The 22,491-nt window shown below is 51.3% G+C and overlaps 2 protein-coding genes across 2 annotated transcripts in view; one reads left to right on the forward strand and one right to left on the reverse strand.

Annotated features, from left to right (window-relative positions):
* The window catches only part of LOC135975479 (uncharacterized), a 500,168-nt gene that overhangs the window by 167,451 nt on the left and 310,226 nt on the right, over nt 1-22,491 (reverse strand). The gene's annotated exons all lie outside the window — the stretch shown is intronic.
* LOC135975433 (uncharacterized) lies at nt 8,838-20,665 on the forward strand. Its single transcript, XM_065566482.1, has 10 exons — nt 8,838-9,041; nt 9,126-9,164; nt 9,348-9,644; nt 13,751-13,953; nt 14,002-14,047; nt 17,211-17,303; nt 17,415-17,424; nt 18,750-18,810; nt 19,831-19,931; nt 20,563-20,665. Exons 1-10 carry the CDS (start codon nt 9,011-9,013, stop codon nt 20,663-20,665), a joined length of 984 nt encoding a protein of 327 aa, XP_065422554.1. The 5' UTR covers nt 8,838-9,010.

The following is a 22,491-nucleotide window of genomic DNA, read 5'->3' on the forward strand; positions in this document are numbered from 1 at the left end:
ACATTTTGAACATGCTCTGGTTTGCTTCTCTGAACAAACATCAGTTTCACTCTCGGTATCTTTGAAAATCCAGGGGCCGATCGTCAGCTGATTTAACGTGACACAGCTCGACTAGAGCTCCGAGAATTGACACAGCTGAGGATCTGCTCCAGACACTCCTGATTCTGAATACAAGACTCATTTCCTTTGACTAGTCTGGACAGAGGCCCTGATTCCACAGCTGCTTCAGCACATTCTTAAATGTAATCATATGAGCGGCACCATTGAATTTAAACGCATGATTAAGTCCCTGTTGGATATGGGTTAGGAATATGGACAGGGTTGTCGTGGAAAAAGTCACCCACGCATTGATTTTAGTTCACAGACTCAAGCCTGTGGCCAATTTATTGCAAAACAAACCAACGCGTTGGGGTAGCAGTCCGAAAACTACCACACCTAGCACAGCACGCAGGCTGCTTTATTCGCTCAAACCGCAAGCATAGTACAAAGAATGGGTCATTTATGCGTCATTTATGCGAAAATAAGAGTAGGGGTCTGTCCCTTTTTTCCGGTAGCTCCCTCATTATTTACGAGAATTGGGTGCCTATTGGGTGGGGGGGTTTCCGACATGGGTGGTACTTGGCACCAGTTGGAGTGTTGTTTTTGTCAGGGTACATATTGTTTTTTTCCGGGGTTTTCTGGTTAAGGGCATGGGATGCCCAAAGATGATATATGATTGGCTGATTGGCAGATAGCTGGAACTATAGGGGAAGTTGGCCTTTCCTAGAAGCAATTTCTTCATATAAGCCGTTATTATTTTTCATCAACAAGCAGTTATCATGTTTTTACAGATAGGCAGTTATCATGTTTCACAAGCGGCTATCATGTTTTTCATAAACAAGCAGTTATTATGTTGCTAAGCCTTTCGCATTGCTCCCTCCCGCCCCCCTTTCCCTCCTCTGGTCATAGCCTTGACAGGGGCTTGTACAGCTGTGTTTTGTTCAGGCCCTGGCCTGTACTGTTCTATGTAAAGGCCGTCAGTATAGTCAGCTTCTGTCAGAGGGCCTGAACTTGGGCCTTCGGTGTTACTTTGGCTGCCATAAAGAAGGCCACCTAGTTCTTTTTCCCCGCAGGGTTTAAGGCTAACACCGAATTGGTGTCAGACCCTCACACTGTCTCCATTTCTTTCCTTTCCCAGTCAAATAAAGCCCTACAATTGGTGCATGGGAATTACTCTCCGCTTCTGGGGTCTGGATTATTAACATAAAATAAAAGAACAGGAGTACTTGTGACACCTTAGAGACTAACAAATTTATTTGAGCATAAGCTTTCGTGGGCTACAGCCCACTTCATCGGATGCATAGAATGGAACATACAGTGAGGAGATATATATACACACATACAGAGAACATGAAAAGGTGGGAGTTGCCCTACCAACTCTAAGAGGCTAATTAATTAAGAGGAAAAAACTTTTGGAGTGATAATCAAGATAGCCCATTACAGACAGCTGGACAAGAAGGTGTGAGGATACTTAACATGGGGAAATAGATTCAATGGGTGTAATGCCTCAGCCATTCCCAGTCTCTATTTGCATATCACTTCAAGTTCAGCAGTTTCTCATTGGAGTCTGTTTTTGAAGCTTTTCTGTTGCAAAATTGCCACCTTTAAGTCTGTTACTGAGTGGCCAGAGAGGCTGAAGTGTTCTCCTTCTGGTTTTTGAATGTTATGATTCCTGATGTCAGATTCGTGTCCATTTATTCTTTTGCGTAGAGACTAGCAATGCCCTCTGCCATGTACATTGTCCAAACCAGACAGTCTCTTATTTTGCAATAAGATTCTGTAGAGGCAACATGATGGATCAATTCTTCTGTGAAATGCCCGAGCTGCTCAAGCTCTCCTGCTCTGACATGTACCTTGGTGAAGTTGAGTTACTCATCCTGAGTGTTTGCTTAGGCTTAAGCTGTTTTGTTTTTATAATTGTGTTGTATGTTCAGATCTTCACCACAGTGCTGAGAATCCACTCTGAGCAGGGCCAGCATAAAGCCTTCTCCACCTGCATCCCTCATCTCATTGTGGTCTCCTTGTTTGTTTCCACTGCCATCTTTGTCTACCTGAAGCCCACCTACAGCTCAGCATCGGTTCTGGATCTCATGGTGGCTGTTCTCTACTCCGTGCTGCCATCAGTGATGAATCCCATCATCTACAGCCTGAGGAACAAGGAGATCCTGCCCTGAGGAAACTGACTCGGTGGAGGTTATTCACCAAGAATAAAATGTCCATATTTCTCTTATGAACATAGTTTTATCTGTGTTTCTTTACACATACAATCAATTGATGACATTTTCCAATAAGAATATGGTGTGTGATTTTTTTTTAATGCAAAATGTTGTATTTAAAGTGGTAAATCCATGGTAACTCCACAAAATCCATGGAGTTATTCTAGGTTTATATCACTATAAGAAAGACGGATATCTCTATGTTTCCTGGTTTTATACTGCCACCCCTTGCCATGCTATCCGAGTGCCTTCCACATAAAATACCCAGTGGATTTCACGCAGTATCTGGTGGTTCTGCTTTTCTGGGGTCAACATTTTGTTTGTGGTCTGATGGCTTTGGGGTGTTCTGTTCGCTGGTGTGGCAGAGTGGGCTATGACAGCATCAGATCATGGTCTCTGTGTTGTACTAGGTGTGGAAATATCAGCACGGTGACCGCCCCAGGCCAGGTTTGCTCCATAGCAGCCTATTGCTCTTTGTTCATCGCAGCTCTTCTACCTGAGAAAGGTGCATGTGACCTCGCTGAAGGACCATCACTCAGAGCCAGCAGGAGTGAAGGTTGGTGCCTTTCACCTCCATGCCCTGCTGCATGGAACAAAGGCTTTGCTGTATAGGACGTCTGCCAGTGGGGGCTGGGGGAGCATGACTGGTGGGTCTGAAAATCTCACTTTTAGCACATGATCCTTAGAGAGTGGACCAATTTATGTGGTCAACTGACTCAGGCTCATGGGGCTCGCACTACAGGGCTAGACATTCCCACTTGGGCTCCAAACCCGGCAAAGGGGGGTGGGTCGGCAAGCCTGACTGGGACCGTCTACACTGCTATTTCTAGCACTGTAGTGCAGACCCAGTTCCAGGCTCTGAGACCTACTGCCATTGGCAGTGTAGACGTACCCAGCGAGGTATTACCCCTCTCTCCTGTCTGTCCCCCCCGATCTGTCCCCATCCCACTCTCCTGTCTGTCCCCATCCCACTCTCCTGTCTGTCCCCCCCGATCTGTCCCCGCCCCACTCTCCCGTCTGTCCCCGCCCCACTCTCCCGTCTGTCCCCGCCCCACTCTCCTGTCTGTCCTGGCCCCAATTTTTACCCCATAATAACAGGGCCACCCAGAGGATTCAGAGGGCCTGGGCACTTTGGCGGTGGGTCCCGGGCAGAAGGATCCCTAGCCGCGGGTCTTCGGGGCACTTCGGCGGCGTGTCCCGGAGTGGAAGGACCCTCCGCCGAATTGCCGCCGAAGACCCGGAGCGGAAGAAGCTTCGGGGGCTTGGGCCCCGCGAGAGTTTTCCGGGGCCCCCGGAGGAAGTGAAGGACCCCGCTCCAGGGGCCCTGAAAAACTCTCGTGGGGGCCTCTGCGAGGCCCGGGGCCTGGGGCAAATTGCCCCACTTGCCCCCCCCCTGGGCAGCCCTGCATAATAATCATCCATAAATGAATCATCCACACCTCCCTTTGGAATTTTTTGGGGGTCTGCAAAAGAAAAACAGTTGAAAACCACTGATCTCCACCAGTCATGATTTTATAGACCTCTAGCATATCCCCCCTTAGTCGTCTCTATTCCAAGCTGAACTGTCCCAGTGTTTTTAATCTCTCCTCGTACGGAACATGTCTGTAACTCCTCGGGGGAGGGGGATGGTAGGGTGACCAGATAGCAAGTGTGAAAAATTGGGACACTTATTTTTCGGAGCAGGTGTAGAGTTGCCTGGATAAGACAAAACCTCTAATATCAGGGGTCTGCTCACACTAGGGGATGATAATGTAGTTGCTCCGGTTATCAGCCCCTTTGAAGACACCCCCCTGGAGTGGTTCTCGTCTATTAGCACAAACTGGATTCTCCAGGAAGCTAACAGGCAAAGGAAGGGTTTGTAAATGAACCGCCTGGTTTTCAGTGGTCTTGGGCCTTTTTCCCAATGGACGGAGCCTCTGGCCCACGGCGGGTCGCCGAGCCTTAGGGTGCAGTTGCGAGGACTTGGCCCGCGGAGCCCCCCTAAGCCTGGCAGCTTGTTCTGAGCTGACGTTGTGATGAACAGAGAACCACAAGGAATTCCCGTGGGTGAGGTCTTGAAGCAGTGCTCCTGTTAGAGGAGTGAGGTAGGGGGTGTGTGTGTGTGTGTGTGTGTGTGTGTGTGTGTGTGTGTGTGTGTGTGTGTGTGTGTGTGTGTGTGTCACTGCTGCCCCCTGCAGGAGAGGATGAGCCCTGCTGTGTGTGTATGTGTGTTTGTCCCTGCTGCCCCCCGCTAGAGGGGCTGACCGCCTAGAGGGATATGATGGGGTTCAGTGGCTAGAGGAGAGGGGACGTCCTGTCGTGACTGTGACCTGGGGTGGCTGCAGTATTGGGGTTCAGAGTTCACAGGGACAGTCAAGAGCCTCTGAACAGGGGCAACCGACAACGACAGCTGTTGGTAGTTGGGGCGCCGGAGTGGGCACCTGCTGGGACTGGGTACTGGAAGCTGGGTGAAGGATCCCATCCGGGCACCATCCAGAGGGGCACCTCCATGTCCTCCTTGGGGAATGTCTGTCAAACGGGGGTGGGGGGGAAACCTGGCTGGGAACCCTCATCCCCCCGACCTCATTCTTCTGAATGCTGTGCCCACTGGGCAACTAGCCGTGTGTTTTGCTCCCCCATCTCCTCTTCTCTTCCCCTGCTGACCAGGCACTGCTGGGGAGAAGAGAAGAGAAGAGAAGAGAAGAGGGGGCATTGTGGTCAGCACTGATTCACAGGGGAGAGCACCCCCTACTGAGACCCCCACCCCGCTCCTTGCAGCACAGCGCCCCCCTTGTATCAGTTTCACCCCCTTCACCACCCAGGGAGGTCTCCCAGCCAAACGCTGACCCTGGCTGACCTGCTCCACTACAGCTGTGATCACAAGCAGGCTAGGACAGACACAGGCTAGGGACCAGCTTCGCGGGTTTGCCATTTATGAAATTCAAGGAAAATCCCAGGATGGGGATCCAAAGTAGGAAAAAAATTCCAGTGTCTGATCACCTGCCCCGCCCCGTGCCTCAGTTTGCCCACCAGTCACATGAAGCTCATGAATCCTGCCTCCCATGGGGGAGGTTGTGATGGTTTATAAGTGGGGCTGAGCTGTTCTGCTCACATTCCTTTCCAGCTCCTGGATGGTGCAACCCTGTTACGCTAGAACCTCTGGGGTCACTCAGATCCTGCCATTGCAACCTTCCCGGCTTCTTCCCTCCAGAGATGGGAGTTTGTGGTTAATGTGAAAGTTGGGGGCGTGGGAAGAAAAGAAGAGGACGGAGAGAGAATAGGAGAGGGGAAAGAGCCCGGACTCCTGGGTTCTCAGAAGCCCTTAGAAAGGAACGTATTCTCTTGGTTACTGCAGGCTACTCCTTGCTCATTCTACCACAGACAGCACATGCCCTTGTTTCGGGCCAGTCGCTCTTCTCGCCTGGGCTGCTTTCCTGTGGTTGACATGCTCCTCACATTAGCTGTAGCCTCTGTCAGGTTTGTCCTCTGTGGTCCCTAAGAACAGGAAGGAAACCGGGTGGCTCCTCACCCCACCCCACCGCTCACTGTGACTCAGCCAGAAACGGTTGCAAAAACCTCCCCGCCCCGACCAAGGAACTTAAAATGCTCCATGCCGTGGAGCCTGGTGGACCTACCAGCTCACTCCGCCCCAGGACAATGCTGACCCACTGGACGTCTGACCCATCCGTAGTGGAACCTAAGTGAGATCTGGATTGGGCAGATGTTTTCAGCTGCAAAGCTCGGGCCCTCATCCGAGTCTGTTTCAACTCTGATCTGGCCCCTGGATGGGGGGATGGTTTGCTCAGGGGAATGGGACACGGGGACTTTCCTCTGTAGGTGGCATTGGCTCTGGTCAGGTCACTGGCTCTGACCTGGCCCCAGGGCAGGGGGACTGGCTGACTCATTGAAGGAGGGTGATCGGCAAATCAAAAACACGTGTTTGCAGCACAGGCTAAAGCTTGTTGGAAAATTTTCCTCCGCACATGCTGGTTTTGTCAAAATTGAAATATTTAGAAAAAAGTATCAATTCTGGCAAAATGTCACAAAACAAACCTGCCCCAAAATAAGCATGTTGATGATGATCCGTTTGGACCCTTTTAAAACTGAGCACTTTGATTTTTCATTTTGGAGCAAGTTGTTGCAGCAGAAATCTTTCTATACGGAAAAGTTTTTAAAGATCAAACTCAGAACAAAATCTTCTGTCCCTGTTCCGGCTGAGAGGTCATAAGAACGTAGGAATGGCCTTGCTGGGTCAAACCAAAGGTCCATATAGCCCAATATCCTCTTCCAACAGTGGCCAATGCCAGGTGCTTCAGAGGGAATGAACAGAACAGGTAATCTTCAAGTGATGATGCCATCTGAGATCTGGGTCCCTTTTGGGCCCAAAACTGTTCTGATTTCATCAAAACATGACATTTCCCTCAACTCACTGGTTCGACCGCTACCGAAATCCTGTGCCCAACTCTGAGTTAAACAGGGAGGTCGCAGTACATGGTCAGAAAAGCCTCGAAATCTTGAATTATGGACCCTGTAGATTCACAGGAGGATGTTGATAAATCTAAGAGGGGACAGAGAAGACCTATGAGAAAGATTCAAGGAGTAGGAAACCTGCCTAGAGTGAGAGACTCCAGGAGCTTGATCTATTGAGATAAAGAAAGAGAAGATTATGGGGTGACTTGATCACAATTTATCAGTGCCTATGGGGGGAAGAGAAATTGGATAATTGAGGGTTCTTCCATCAGCCTACGAAGATCTAACATGATCCAATGGCTGGAAGTTGACGCTTTACAAATTCAGCCTGGAAATCAGGTGCAAATTTTCAACGGTGAGGGGAATTGAGCGTTGGAACCACATCCCAAAGTCTGTGGTGGGTTCTCTGTCCCAGCAATGTTAAAATCAAGATAGGATGTTTCTCTGAAAGATCGGCTTTCGGAATTCTGTGTCGCAGTAGAGGTCAGGCTGGGTCCTTGTGGTGACCTTCTTGGCATAGCTGATGAGTTCTTCTCATAATCGTATTTCACGGGGCATTTTGAAACTCTTGGTTTTCGTTTCAGAAGGGGAAGTAAAATTGAGATAGCCAAATCTACCACTGGTCAATACGCCTGGTTCCCAGGCAGCTCTAGCAGAGACGTTGGCTTCACGATGAGGTCAAAGGGAACGGCACAGCTACCTCGACTGCAGAAGGAGCCCTGTGACCCTCCACCAGAGGGACCATCATGATCATCTAGTCTGACCTACTACTCCTCACAGGCCACAGGACCTCACCCACCTGCTCCTCTACTAGCCCCTAGCCTCTGGCTGAGCTACTGACTTTACTGTTGACTTCGTGACAGGCCCAACACCAGAGCCAGTTCCGTTGAACAAAACCAACCCTGCTCTCATCCCTGGCCGCTTGCGCCATGCCTCTGTGCTGCAGCTGGTTCCCTGTTCCTGGTCTCAGCACAATTTGGGGGACTTCTCTTTTCTGGGGGGACTTCTCTTTTCTGGTTCTGTTTTTCTTTAGAAAAAGAAACCCATGTGCAACACAACCCCCTTGGTCATCAACTGCATTCTTCTATTTGTTCTAGTAATAGTTGCCAGTCTCTTTACTGGTTTTCATGAGCTCATGTTTGTAGTTAATATTTTTATTGTGCACTAAAACTGTGGATTTTACTTTTGTAACCACACAGATCTCTGTATTTCCCAGCATTATGTGAAAGTTTAGACGTCTTTGCCAGGAACTATGTGTCTAATGTAAATCTCAGATAAGATCACAGAACAATGGCATAGCAGTTAGAATGTGGTTTAAAACGAACCTTTGTTTTTTAATTCATTTTAGTTCATCTTCATTTATCTCCTCTTATCTCATGCTCACAGATTAACATAATACTTTGTAGCTTTACGTTTACTTAATATTTAAATATTGTATTTACTATTTAAATATTGCTTTCCCATAGTTCCTCTTCCTCTGACTCCAGATTAAATTGGATCAGTTAATTTTCTTAATTCCTGCCCTTGCGTAACCCTAAAAGTGAAATTAGGTTCTTTCTGCTTCTTTCATCTTCAGCTGTAATGCATTCAACACTTCTGTTGTTGTCTGAGGCCAAACAGAATAGAGCTTGTGTTCCTTGACTGATATTGGTTCTTACACCATTAAGAGTAAAAACATGTTTGTACCCATAAAATGAACAGATTTGACCTGAAACAGAGCAAGTGGAGGCCTGTGACTGTGGTGATGTTTTTGCAGAGCCGCTTTTCTAACTACATCTGGACTTTAGAGAAAAACCCACATTTATTTTGGTCAGGCTGGACATACAAGATATGCCAATGAACAATCTTATTCTCCATCATCTCAGTCATTAACTAGGAGAGGGAGCGGTCTGGAGGGTAGAGGAGCAGAATGGGGATCGGGGCTGAGAGACATTTCCAGCTCTAATACTAATATGTTCTGACATCTTGTGGCAAGTCACGTAACGTTTAAAAATGTAATGTTCCTGGCCCCACAGATCTCAATCAAATCCTTATACAATAATCCCATATGTCAGGCAGGCAAGTATTATTCTTCCCATTTCCCAGAGAAAAGCAGAGGTATGGGAAGAAATATCCCTAGAGCCCCAGGCAGGTGCAGTAGCCTGGCTCAGGAGCCTGGTGTGTGCCCGGGCTGAGCCCCGGAAATCTGCCAGAGGGGGCTTTGTGCAGCTGGCAGACGGGAAGTGCTTGGTACGGCCCCAGGCAGGACACGACGCCGGTGGCTGAGCAGAGAACTCAAATTTCAGCAGCAGAGGAACCAGCTTAGCATGGAATTGACTTTCCTTCTGCCTGTGCTGGGTGAGAGACTTTCTTTCCAATGGCTCTCCTTTTCTTTCTTTCTTTCTTTTGCAGAATTCTCACTCCCTCGCTTCTCTTTTTCAGCCTCTCTCCAGATTTTCCCCAGCCTGGTGTCACCTACAGGTAAAGGGACTTTAATATACCCAGAGGTGCTGTATCTGCCCTGGGATATTTCCTCGTCTGGAGGGGGGAGGAATGGGCAGGGGGATGGGGGAGGTCTGTGTCGGGGTTTCCTCCCGCATTTCCTCTCCCCCTCACTCCCCGGTGGTCTCCACCTCTGCACTAACCTCTGTGTTTCCATTGCAGCTCCCCTATCAGCCCCCACACTCTCTCTGCACCCCCCACACCCAGAGTTCTTTGAGGGGGAGCGTCTGACACTCAGGTGCTCGGCTCCCAGGGCTGCAGAGCCGACGGGGTACCGGTTCTTCGACCAAAGTGGGGAGCGGCTCTTCGAAACACCCCCTGATCTCTACAGGGAAGGCCAGCTCCATCTCACAGCTCAGCTGGCCACCACCGGGGCCTACAGTTGTGCATACTGGACGGGGGCATCGGGGCAAGAAACCCCATCTGAGAAGAGCCAGCCCGTCTCCGTTCAAGTGAAGGGTACAGTAACTCCTCACTTACCGTCCCCAGTTAACTTTGTTTCATTGGTGATTTATTAGAGAACATACTGGTTTAAAGTTGTGCAATGCTCCCTTATAACCTTGTTTGGCAGCTTGCTGTGCAGGTGGGGGGGAAGAGGGGTGCTGATGTCAGGGTGTCCACCCCCCCCCCGCTCCTGTACCCCATCTCCACAGAGCGGGTGGGGGGACACGACAGGGCTCAGGACGGAGGGAGCTTGCTGGCACCAGCTGCTGTCTCAACTTGCTGATCTACTTAAAAAGGCAGTGTAGTTAGAGTGGGGTCAGCGTACTTAAAGGGGCAATGCACGTCTCTGTCTCTGTGTCTGTCTGTCTCTCTCTCACACACACACGGTGTGTGTCTTTGTCTCACACAGACATGCAGCTCCCCACCCCCAACCGCTGCCATGTGTCTATTGTGTCTCCTTCCTCCATCCCTGCTGCCTTGTAGAGGGTGAGGCTACATTAACAACAACATGTTAACCCTTGCAGGCTCAGCCGAGTGCTAGTTCATCATTTAGCAGCAAGGAATTCCCTGGGAAATATCCCACCTTCTGACTCCAGCACCTCAAACAAGCTTCGCAATCAGCATTGCTGTGTACACTATTCAATTGTTTAAAACTTATACTGGTTACGTGCATATATAGATATGTAGAATGTCTTTTGTCTGGCAACATTTCCCTGGAACCTATCCCCGCCCCCACCTCTTATGGGGAAATTGGATTCGCTTAACATCGTTTTGCTTAAAGTAGCATTTTCCAGGAACAGAACTACTGCGTTAAGCGAGGAGTTATTGTGTGTCTTTGTGTTCACATGTTCATCCCCCACTGTAACCGGGCCTCAGTGGGTTATAAGTGAGGATGTCAAATTCTGGACGAACTGCTGAGAAATAAGGCAGAGAAACCCCAAGACTGGTGGCTGATCCCCCATAGGCTTTACCAAACCAGCCACAAACATAAACTCCTGGTTCCCCACACTGGCTAACAAGAGGACATAAAGGCAGTTTCCTCAGTTTTTATATCACCACCAAAACCACTGGATTCAGAGATGAGTGGTTCTTTACAACCAGTCTCATCAAATAATAGCTTCTTCTGATCCCAAAGGACCAGCCACACACCCAGGTCAATATATAACTTAGATCTTACCCAAAAATCAGGCTGGTGCCAATCCTTTAGTATTTAAAATCTAAAGGTTTATTCATAAATAGAAAGAAAGGAAGCTGAGAGTTAAAACTGGTTAAAAGAATCAAATACATACAGTAATTGCAAAGTTCTTGGTTCAGGCTTGTAGCAGTGATGGAATAAACTGCTGGCTTGAGTCAAGTCTCTGGAACATCCACAGCTTGGATGCAGACATGCCAAACCCGCAAAAAAAAATGCAGAAATTGGGCTTGTTTTTGGCTTAATTGGCTTGTGAGTTGCTTGTTGGCTAGTTTTTGGCTTGTAGCTTGTTGCTTGTTTGTTGCTTCTTCTTTTTTTTTTTTTTTTTTTTTGATCGGCTCCCGACAAGCAGGGGCAAAAGGGGGCAAGGATAGGCAAGGTGGGGAGAGAGTTAGAGACGCACAGTGGGCCCAGCACAATCCCAGACTGCACGCCAGGGAGATCTAGTCACATAGTGTGTTGGGGTTCTTAGGGATTGGCTTGTTTTGTCATTTTTATGAAATGGGATTAGCTTGACTTTTGGCTTATTATGAAAGTCGGCGTGCCTATTTACCACATGAAAGTTGGCAACCATGTTTGTATAGGTCATTCAGACCATTGTTCAGAGCTTCAGTCTGTAGCAAAGTTCCTCCAGAGGTAAGAAGAAGGATTGAAGACAAAATGGAGGTGTTTCCAGCGCCTTTTATAGCTTTTGCGATGTGGAGGGCATCCCATTGTTCTTACTGTGGAAAATTACAGCAACCAGATGGAGTTTGGAGTCACATGGGCAAGTCCCGTGTCCATGCATTTCGCTCAGTCATTGCAGGAAGCCATTACCTACACTCCAGACAGCACGTTTACATGACAGTCCACTCAGTGTAGATGGGCATCTCCCATGGTCCATTGTCAACCAAGTTTTTCTTGATGAGTCACTTAATTTGAATAGTCCCTCCAAGATGTGCTGGGTGCTACCTTGTGGGTGTTACCCCAGAAGCAAACATTTGAAAGCCAGGTATAGAATCAATATTCATAACTTCAAATACAAACATGATATGTGCATTCAAATAGCATAATCATAACCAGAAAATCATAACTTTTTCATAGATTTATCACTTGACAACCTTGTACAAGATTTACTGCAAATATATAACAGTGGTTGCAACAATGATCTATATGGTCATATTTTAATCAGATAACATCACACCCACCACCTGGGGCCTCCTCCAATCTGCCACTTTTTCCTAGCCGTATTGATCCCAGGATATTAGAGAGACAAGGCAGGGGAGGTGATATCTTTGATTGGACGAACTTCTGTGGTGAAAGCAACATGCTTTTGAGCTAATGTTGCCCATTTTGGTTGGACGTATTCCTGGAGGTTTCATCGCATGACATCATGGTTAATGAGAGATTATTCTTTAATTCCTTGAGACCCCAGGACAATCCTGGAGGGTTGGCAACTCCATTTTGGGCTATACAGAGCTCTTCTTCTGGGCTGGGGAAGGTTCTCGGGGTGTCACGGCAGAACGGCTACATCCAAGATGGAACCGATTATTCAGCACTAGGAGTTAAAGCACATTGTGAGCAACCATTCAAGGTGAAAAGGGTGGCGAACACCTCTGCAGTTATAGGATGAAGGAGGGTTAGTAGGTGAGAGACTGTTGCAACGAGCCATAAATCCAGTGTCTCTACTGAGTCCATGAATTTGGGTGTCTAGCAAAGTCATGAATTTAAGCTGCTGGGCTCATCCTTTGAAGGCATTTCCTTTCTTCTCAGTCCTGGTCCTGAACAGAAACCTGACCAATGCCGTCAAACGAGGAGCTTACATTCCTAATTTAGCTCGGCCTTTTCTGTATTAGCTGTGGGAGGGAAGATGGCTCAGTGGTTAGAGCAGCCCCCTTACCAGGCGCTTCAAAAGCATGGAGGAACCCAACCCCCACTGAAATGGAAATTACCAGGCATCTTTAACTGGGAGGGTAATTAACCACTGGACCAATCTCGCAAGGGTCATGGTGGATGCTCCACCCCTGGCAATTTTTAACTCAAGATGAGATCTTTTTTCTAAAAGATCCACTCTAGGAATTATTTCAGGGCTGTTCTCTGGCAAGGGTGATAGAGGAGTTGAGACCAGATGATCACAACACTCCCTTCTGACCTTGGAATCTATGAAGCCATGAAATCCATGGGAGGTCGGCGCCTACCTCTGTCTTTAGGCATCTAAATAGCTTTGAAATTCATAGTCTCCATTTCTCAGAGGTATTTAGGCACCTCAAGAGGCATTTAGGTCCCTAGTGGGGTTTTCCAAAGGGCCTGGGCCATATAGGCACCTAACTCCAATCATTGGCTCTTTGTGCATCTGTTATGGGGGGGAGTCAGGGATGACAGAATGGCGGGGGGGGCAGGGCCTCATCACTGTTATAAGTGGGAGGACTCTGCCCTCCCCATTTTTACCGGCTGTAAGGGCAAGGAGGCAGGGGTAGGGGGCAGAGCGGAGTGAGCTGGCAATGGGGGTCTTGGGGAGAAGAGGTAGCACGGGAGCAGGACCTCAGGGGAAGATGCCGCACGAGGGCAGGGCCTCGGGGGAAGGGGCGACACTAGGATGGGGGCTCAGGGAGAAGGGGCAGGGCCACGGTTTGGGTGCCCGTGGCCCACCCACTTTTAGAGAGTGCCTGTTGCTCCTGGGGAAGTAACAGCACTGCCCCCCTCCTGAATTAAAGACTGGGACACACTCAACTACTCTGGCTCTATAAGCACCACAGATACATTTGCCATACAGAGTCCCCTTTAATCCAGGCCATGGGGTTCTCGGTGAGTTCTGACGAGGACCTCAGGAAGGACATGGGTGGGCCGCAGACTAGGGATGGGTCCCCCACAGCCTAAAGGGACTGGGTTGGGATTGTAGATGCTGGTCCTGTGTTCATTAGGATGGATAGGTGTCATTGATGTTTCCCAGATGCTCCTGCGGCCCCATCCCTCTCCTTGAATCCCCGGAGCCGGGTGTACCATGCTGGTGACTCCGTGGGACTCGTGTGTTCAGCACCCCCTTCAGTGGACAGGGTTAAAGGTTTCCAGTACTTTGGAGATAGAATAGCTGTGTTAGCGCTGGCTTCATCCAAGAAGAGCTACACCTACAACTTGAACATCACTGGACCAACGGTATTTGGGTCGTAGAGCTGTTCATACTGGGTACGTCTGTCCGGACAGAATGTCCCAGCCAGGAGGAGTGAGCCAGTGGTCATCAGCATGAGAGGTGAGCCCTGCCAGTCTGTAATACCCCTGATGAGAGAGCATAATACTTCTGCGCCTTTTATCCAGCATACCAATTTTGAGAGATTTCCATGTCCCCTTTTTGCTTTATGTCCCACCTTCCAGTCTCATTTATGGACGTGTGCACTTTTGCCATGTTGGGCATTTTGGAGAAAAGATTCATGTTTTCATTTTTCTTTCTGTGGGGAATTAGGAAGCTTGTTTGTGTTTTCACGTGTTCAGGTTAGAAGATTTTTTGAACAAAACCAGGTGTTTACACATTTTAAATAACAGTGAGTAAAGGGAGGTTGAGCCCCTTTTAAATCATTTACAAAAGAAAGCGGATTCTCACCTAGCGATGAAGAAAGGAAAAGGGTCAGAGATAAAGTCTGAAAACTGCAGGAAAGGAAAATAACAAGGAAATAGTTTTAAAACTGCAAAAGAGGGAAAGGACAGAAAATGTTAAACCTGCAGGAAAGGGGAAAAAAGGAAGAGAGTGAGTTTTAAATCAACCAGGAAGGAAAAGTGTTAGAACATCAGAAAAGCCCTCCGGCCAGTCACAGAAAGAGAAAGAAAATCAAGTGAGAGAAAACGTTTTAAAGCAGCAAGAAAGCTCTGCCCTGCCCCCCAGCCTGTTACAAGGTAAGTAAATGGCAGAGAGAAAAAAGCACCACACCCCAAGGGCGGTCCCCATCCCCACACAAATGCCAGCAAGTCGAGGAGCTAGCAGTCTCGGGGATCCACCGCCGCATGGCTGAGCCCAGCAGAATAGGTTTTCTAAAGCCGTTGCCAGTTATGCCCATATGCCGGATCACTTAAGGATGCTAAGCCGCTGGGAGCTCAACAGTTCTCAGCAAGCATCGCGTCCTCCTGCCCTGTCCCCTGCATTTGAATCAAAACATCAAACCTCGGGAATATTTTCTTCAAAATAAAAACCGCAAGGGCTATTTGGTAGAAACAGTGCTCTTGAATCACTCGCTGATTGCCTGTTCTGCTCATTCCCTCTGAAGCACCTGGCATTGGCCACTGTCAGAAGACAGGATACTGGGCTAGGTGGACCATTGCTCTGACCCAGTATGGCCGTTCTTATGTTCTTATGAAAGTTTTGCCCAGGGTGCAAAAGCAACCCAAACTGCTTGAAAAATTTAAAGACTAAAAAAGCTGATCGCCCTTTGTACCAGAGAGAAGAGCCTGACTTACTTTTCAAAAGCTGTTAAACCAAGGAAAGTTTCCACAGACTTTTAAAACCAATCCTGTTTGTAGCTGTTGCCCACGCTTTCGAAGGGGGAAAATAACCAAAATCCTTGTTCTAGGGCAGTGGTTTTCAACCTGGGGTCCATGGATGTTTCCAGATTATTTTTTAAATTTCCAAAGTTTCAAATGTAAAACAGGGTCTGGGGATAAACATGCTGTCTCGGCTTGTAGGGGAATATCGATCCATTTTTTTTTTTTTTTAGTGAAACCATTTTGTAGGTGGCCATTTTTTTAGTTGTCCCACAGGTTCTGACTTTTGTTTTTTTCCGGGTGGGAGCTCCTCTCCGCCCCCTCCCCCCATGTGAGTGGTAGGTAGCCCATGGAGGGAAGAGGCTGAGTGGGGGCGGGGCCTTGGAGCATTGCGGGGGGTGGGACCTCACGAGAAGGAGGCTAAGTGGGGGTGAGGTGTCAGGGGGAAGAGGCTGAGTGGGGGCAGGGCCTTGGAGCAGAGCGGGGGGGGGACCTCACGAGGAAGAGGCTAAGTGGGGTTAGGTATCAGGAGGAAGAGGCCGAGTGGGGACAGGGCCTTGGGGCAAAGCAGGGGGTGGGCCATGGTCCAGATGCCGGGCCCATGAAAGAGTCATCTATCCCTGTGGGTGCTGAGCACCCCCAATTTTTCTTGGTGGGTGTCTGAGCCCCAGGGCACCCACAGAGTCGGCACCTATGAGTTGTTCTGCTCTTCCAGGGGCAAACGTTTGTTATGCACTGTCAAGGCTGATTCCCCACTCTGGCACTGCGAGTGCAGAATGTGGGGCTCGCAGGGATTCTAAAAATTAATACTGGCCACTCCAGGCTGCTATTAAACTCCCAAGGTCACAGCTTCTCTCTGACCTTGGATGGGTAGATGCACGGCCGGCTCCAAGGTTTTGGCCGCCCCAAGCAGCCAAACAAACAAACAAACAAACAAAAAGACGCAATCATGATCTGTGGCGACAATTCAGCGGGAGGTCCTTCGCTCTGAGCAGGAGTGAGGGACCATCCCCGAATTGCCGCCGAAGAGCTGGACGTGCCGCCCCTCTCCGAAGTGGCCGCCCCAAGCACCTGCTTGGTAAGCTGGTGCTTGGAGCCGGCCCTGGGTAGATGCTGCCACCACCCATGTGCAAAAAACCCCTCTTTGGCCCCAGGAAGGCGCACTTGGGTATTCCTCCCTGTGGGGTACCCTCAAGCTCTTTCACCCCTCCTCTGGGGAAGAGATGAGAAAGAAAAGAAAGGTAATCAGCTGTTGCCACCAGCTAATCAAACAGGATATGCACAAACCTCCAATCCTGTTCTTAAAAAGGGTAACTTTTATTAAAAACAAAAAAGAAAGAAAATACATCTGAAACTTAGGCTTTTTGCTACATCTTAAAAGAAACAATTACAAAAATTAAGCATCAAGCTAGCTCTCTTGAGGTTTAGCTTAAAGGTTATAAGCAAAACAAAAGCATTTGGGGTTAGCACAGAGGAGTCCACAAGCGAATACAAAATAAAAGAAATAACCCTAATTGCCTCTTCCTAGACATTCCCTAATTTACTTACATATCTGGGGTTTGAGATAAGCAAGATCTAGGTATGATCTGATGTTTTTTCATACCTGGCTTAAAGCTTCTAACGGTACAACTGCTGCCCTGTTCCCCTCTTCTCCAGAGAACCACAACACACACACAAGAAGTCTTTTCCCAATTTTAAAAAGTTCTAGCCCTCCCATTGGCTCTTTTGGTCAGGTGCCCACTCACTTCCCTTTACCTGTGGGTTTCTTAACCCATTCAGGTAAAGCAAGTAGAGAAGAGCTACCAATAGTGTTTTTATAGCACACAGACACACACACAGAGCAGGGCTCACCCCATCCAGCAGGGGGCGGCAGGGACACACACACTCTGAGCAGTGCATTGCCCCTCCCTCACCATCACGTTTCCTCTTCACAACCCACCCAGGCAGCTGGTCCCGGGAGTTGGCCGTGGGGGGCTCATTCTTCACCCTCAACAGCCTCATCTTCCTCGTCACCTACTTCCTGATGAAGCGCGAAGGTAACTGGCCTCTTACGCGGAAGGCAGCTCTGATTGGCAGGGTGCTGGGGACTTGTCCCCGAACTCAAAACGACCCACCAAGGCTGAAATTTCTCCCCTTTTCTTTCTCAGCCTACACAAGGTTAGTTGCAAAGGGATGGTTGCACCTACCAGTACCACAGTTGGCTAGGTATCGTGTATGTCAGAGGCTCTGTTCCCATGGGCAGCTCTTCAGCCATCGGGTGACATGCAGCCACCTCTGGGGCGGGGTGTGTTGGGTACATGACAGCTGCCCAACCATTTTGGATGGGGCGCAAAGGAGGCTCCTGAACTGCACTGAAATGGCAGGGATGGGAAGGGGGTAGGCAGAGCGGAATCAGCTGTGTTGGGATTGATCGCTGGGGGTCACACTCCAGCAGTCAGTCGTGGGGCTCCCGGCAGCACAGCGCCCCCTAGAGCCTCCCTGTGATATCGAAGTCAATCCCTGACTGCCAGGGGAGAGCACCAGCTCCTGAGTCCCCGCCCCGCCCCACCCCGCAGTGCCCCATATTGCAGCTCTGGGGAAGTGGGGTCACCCCTGACTCCAAGGGGGACAGCGCCCCCTAGTGACCTGCTCACCCTGTTATCTGTAGCACAGTGTCCCTAGCCCCATGGAGAGCATCGGTGAGTCAGCCACTGGTTGTTACTCCAGCAGTTTCATCCCTCCTTCCTCAGAACTTGCCGTCCCCCATCCTTAGCTAGAGATCTAAATAACAGGTGGGACTGAAGCGTGGTATAGACTCCAGTGTTGTCACTTTTTGTTTGCAGGTTCCTAAGAGAATCACAGGATGGACATCCAAGCCCGAAGAAGAACCTCCAAAGGTCTTTAGCATGAATCTTTCCAAGCTGTCTGTGATGCCAAGGCCCAATCAATCTTCCCTGCCCCCTGCCTCAGTTTCCCCATTTGACAAATGATGTTCATGATCTTCATCTTCTATGCGGGGTGTTGTGAAGCTTAACATATTTGCTTTGAATATTCTGCAGGTCTCTTCCCTGGTCATGTGGTTTGGAGCCCTGTGCAGCACCGGGAATGCAACACTAAATATATTTTAGCCTGCTGTTGTAATTTTCCCTGTCACATCACTGCCGTTGGTTCCACTGCTGACGTGGGAGCCGCTTTTAAACTGAAAGAAAGAAAGAAAGAAAGAAAGAAAGAAAGAAAGAAAGAAAGAAAGAAAGAAAACTGACCTTTCTTCTCATTTTCCAGATCCCATCTGCCACTCGTTTCCAAGCTGTATGAATTCCTGTAAACTCCCCTCCCTTCCTGCTTCATAATTAAAGTTTACTCCAACACACTTCAGTCTCTGTCTCATTGATGGACTTGGTATATTTGTGCTCTCTCACATGGTTTGTGTCATATCCTCCACATTGCCAGCAGGTGGGGTGATTCTCCCCCCAACTTTGACCAGTAAATTCTTTCCCACATAGATTAATAGAGTCCAAGGCCAGAAGCTCTGGGGAGGTGATGCGGGAGGGTATGAGGATGGAGGTATGTGGGATGGGGGTATCACTGGACAGACACACAGAGGGATGGGGGCTGAGGGAGGTCACTTACCCAGCAGAGGCAGAAGGAGAGTTAGCGCCATGCTGAGCTGGTCGTTCTGGGCTCGGAGCTGGGTTCTCAGCTCAGCCACCGGCCCTGTCTGGGTGCAGGGAAAGAGATGGGCCCCTCATCTCTGATGAAGGCAGAGGAAGTCACAACCTCAGGTGTGGTCATTGCTCAGCTCCGGGACTGGAGAGACACTGGCGCCTGGTGCGTAGGGCGTGCGTAGGGGAGGTGGCCATTTATCAGGGCTGACAGTGGGTGGGGGACGGAGCAGCAGTCCCAGATTACTGACACCCCCAGGGGTGAGCCAGGGTGCAAAGGAGCTTCAGATGAGTTACACTGGCTCACACCCGCTGGGATCTAGACTTAGTGACTCCAGTGGAGCTACGGCCCATTGACCCCAGCTGGGATCTGGCCCATTCACTCACTGGAGCTACGGCCCATTGACGCCCACCGGGGATCTCGCTCATTCATACCAAAGACTCGGAAACCAGCCCTCTGGTCCTGCTGTGGCCTTGGGGTGTGTTTTAAACTGACATTTGGAGGTGCTGGTGCGGTGCAGGGAGCTTAGCACACACAGGGAGTCACGGGGCTGGGGACGGTTTCCAGTCCCTAAACCCTGACCCCGTGTGTTGGGTATTGACTCCGCACTGGCACTGAGAGGGGGAACAGGAGCTGGAGGGTGGGCCCAGCCCAGTTGGAGGTGGGGAAATTGCATCATTTTTCATTCCCCTACCAGTCCCCGGGAATGGGGGCTGGGATTCCTAGACACGAGGAGGAGAAGCACCGCTGAGGTTGGAAGAGGGTCTCCAGAGGGAAAGTCCTAGGAAGCGTCGGTCTGTGCCAGAGCCGGATGAGCCTGGGGAGGGGTGAAGGGGCTGCGGGGGCAGGGGAGCCGGGGGAGAAATGGAGAATTATGTTTATCTGAGCTGAGTTTACTGGACTCTTTGTTTATCCCCACAGGGGAGAGTCTTTAAAGTGACCCGGCTGAAGGGCCCCATCATGGGAGGAGAAATCATCCCAGGGCTTGAGCTGCGCCCCACTCCTGACACGGCTGCATTTCAGTAGGTTGCTGGAGCGTTCATTGACACCTCTGCTGCTATTGTAGTTAGCCGGCCTTCCCCAGCAGTCTCTTGGGATCCCTTCTGCAGCCGGTTTGCTTCCGAACCGCACCTAGAGACCAACTGTACCCGCTCGTGCTCCACACGTTGCATTTCCTCACGCACAAAGTGGTGGGACTATTTACCACCTGTGGAGGGTGAAGAGCCCCGGTGGGCCAGTGTCTATTCTGCCCTGGTCCCACGGCCCGCCGGGGATATCGGCTGGCGGCTCCTTCAGAGAGCCGTGAGCACAGGCATCTATCTGGCATGGTTCACTCCCATTCCTGAGGCCTGCCCCTTCTGCAGCGTGAGGGAGAACCCGGCGCACACCTGCCTCGAATGCACCAGGTTGCAGCCCCTATTTCGGCTCCTCCAGAACCTCTTGTTGAAGTTCTGGCTGCACTTTTCCCCACACCTGTTTATTTTCGCACACCCTATCCTTGGCCCCACAAAGTCACGAGACCTCTTCGTCAACCTCCTCCTGGCCCTGGCTAAAGTCACCATCTAGAACACCAGGAGGAGGATGCTGACGAGGGGGTGCTCTGCGACTGTGGGGCCTATTTCCGTTCCTCCCTGCTCTCACATCTCCGGGCAGAATTGCACTGGGCAGCGTCCTTGACGGCTTTGAGGAGCAGTGGGCGCTGTCTGGTGTCCTCTGCTCGGTGTCCCCATCCGGTACCCTCGTTTTGAACCTCTGACCACCACTCCCGAACCTGTTTTCTCGTTAGTTGTCCCAAGGAATCAGTTGGAACCGGGTCCAGTGGTCCCTCCCGCTAGGCTGGGGGAGGGGCCTTTAGAAGTGGGCGGGCTTGCGCCCACTCACATTCCAGGCTTTCCAATAAGCCCCACTACACACCCCAACTGGTGGTTGGTTCTAGAATTAGATTTCACCAAGCCAGTAACAAATGTGGATTCCTCGATCACTATACCAACCTTATCATGGAGTCACAGGACAGTCCCCTTAGGGCAGGCCTGCACAACATATGGCCCACGGGCTGCATGCGGCCCATGGGGGCTCACTGTGTGTCCCGTGGGGGGATTCTAAACCCCACGCACACATCTGTCTCGCGTCCCAACCACACATTGGTCGGGACGCCCTTTAACCGCTCGCTCACCATCACCGCCAAAGTCCCGAGGCTGGCGTGGCAGCGCTTCCTGGGGCAGCTCCCGGTGGCGTGCCCACCCGCCGACAGGAGCCAGCAATGCGGGCGGGCTGCTGAGTCCAGCCCAATCAGAGCTGCGGGGCCCCCCCTGACCCAAAGCCGGCGCAAGGATATTTTTGCGCCTTCTCGCGCCACCGGCCCCCCTGCCCCAAGTGGGACACGGGCACGGAGCCCTCGTGCGCTGCTGGTGCCCCGCCACACACACCAAGTGGGATACAGGGATGGAGTCCTCGTGCGCTGCTGGCCCCCCCCACCCCAAGCGGGACACGGAGCCCGCGCGCACCGCCGCACCCCCCAGGCCCCAAGAGGGACACGGGGATGGAGCCCTCACGTGCCTCCACCCCCCCCACCCGGCCCCAAGCAGGACACGGAGCCCGCGCGCGCTGCTGCCCCTCCCCCCTGCCCCAAGCGGGACAGGGGCACAGAGCCCTCGCGCGCTGCCACCTCCCCCTCCCCACCAGCGGGACACGGGCACAGAGCCCTCACCCCTACCCCAGCGGGACACGGGGCTCAGCCACCGCCCCAGTCCTTTGCGCTTTTTGGCCCACCCCCCCCGGGACTCCTGCCCCATCCAACCTCTCGCGTTCCTTGATGCCCTCCCACCCCCCTTCCCTGTCCCCTGACTGCCCCCCGCTGCCCCATCCAACCCCTCCTCTCATTCCTGATGGCCCCCCGGGACCCCTGCCCCATCCAACCACCCGTTCTCCCTGTCCCCTGACAACCCTTGGAACCCCTGCCCCTGACTGCCTCCCACCGCCCCATCCAACCCCTGCTCCTTCCTGACTGCCCCCTGGGACCCTTGCCCCCATTCAATCCCCCTGTTCCCTGCCCTCTGACCGCCCCGACCGCTATCCAGCCCCCCACCCCTCTGAACTCCCCTGCCCTCTATCCAACACCCCCTCCCTGCTCCCTTACCGCGCTGCCTGGAGGTGGCTGGCGGCGCTACAGCCGCGCTGCTCGGCTGGAGCCGGGCCACGCCGCCACCGCGCAGGGCCTGGAGCACCGGGTCAGGCTGAGCTTGCAGTCCCCCCACTTCCCGCAAATCAGCTGTTCGCGCAGGAAGCCTGGAGGGCTGAGAAGCAAGCGGCACCTTCGCGCTCAGGCCCAGGGAGGCGGAGCGGAGGTGAGCTGGGGCGGGGAGCGGTTCCCATGCGCGCCCCTCCCCCCGGGTTACCTGCTGTGGCGCGGACGGCTCCCCCCACCCCAGCTCACCTCCGCTCCATCTCCGCCTCCCTGGGCTTGAGCACGAAGCCGACGCTTGCTTCTCGGCCCTCCCAGGCTTCCCGCACGAACACATGATTCGCGGGAAGCGGGGGGGGAGGGGGAGAAGCGGGGCGGAGTGTTCAGAGGCGGAGGCGGAG

The sequence above is a fragment of the Chrysemys picta genome, chromosome 13, assembly GCF_011386835.1.
Source record: "Chrysemys picta bellii isolate R12L10 chromosome 13, ASM1138683v2, whole genome shotgun sequence".
NCBI classification, from domain to species: Eukaryota; Metazoa; Chordata; order Testudines; family Emydidae; genus Chrysemys; species Chrysemys picta.

Bases quoted from the DNA above. Each gene is read 5' to 3' on its own strand.
- LOC135975433 (XM_065566482.1), top strand. From the start codon at position 9,011: ATGGAATTGACTTTCCTTCTGCCTGTGCTGG. The intron at 13,954-14,001 runs GTATTTGGGTCG...CTGTCCGGACAG, and splicing joins TGAACATCACTGGACCAACG to AATGTCCCAGCCAGGAGGAG. The intron at 18,811-19,830 runs GTATGTGGGATG...TTATCCCCACAG, and splicing joins GGGAGGGTATGAGGATGGAG to GGGAGAGTCTTTAAAGTGAC.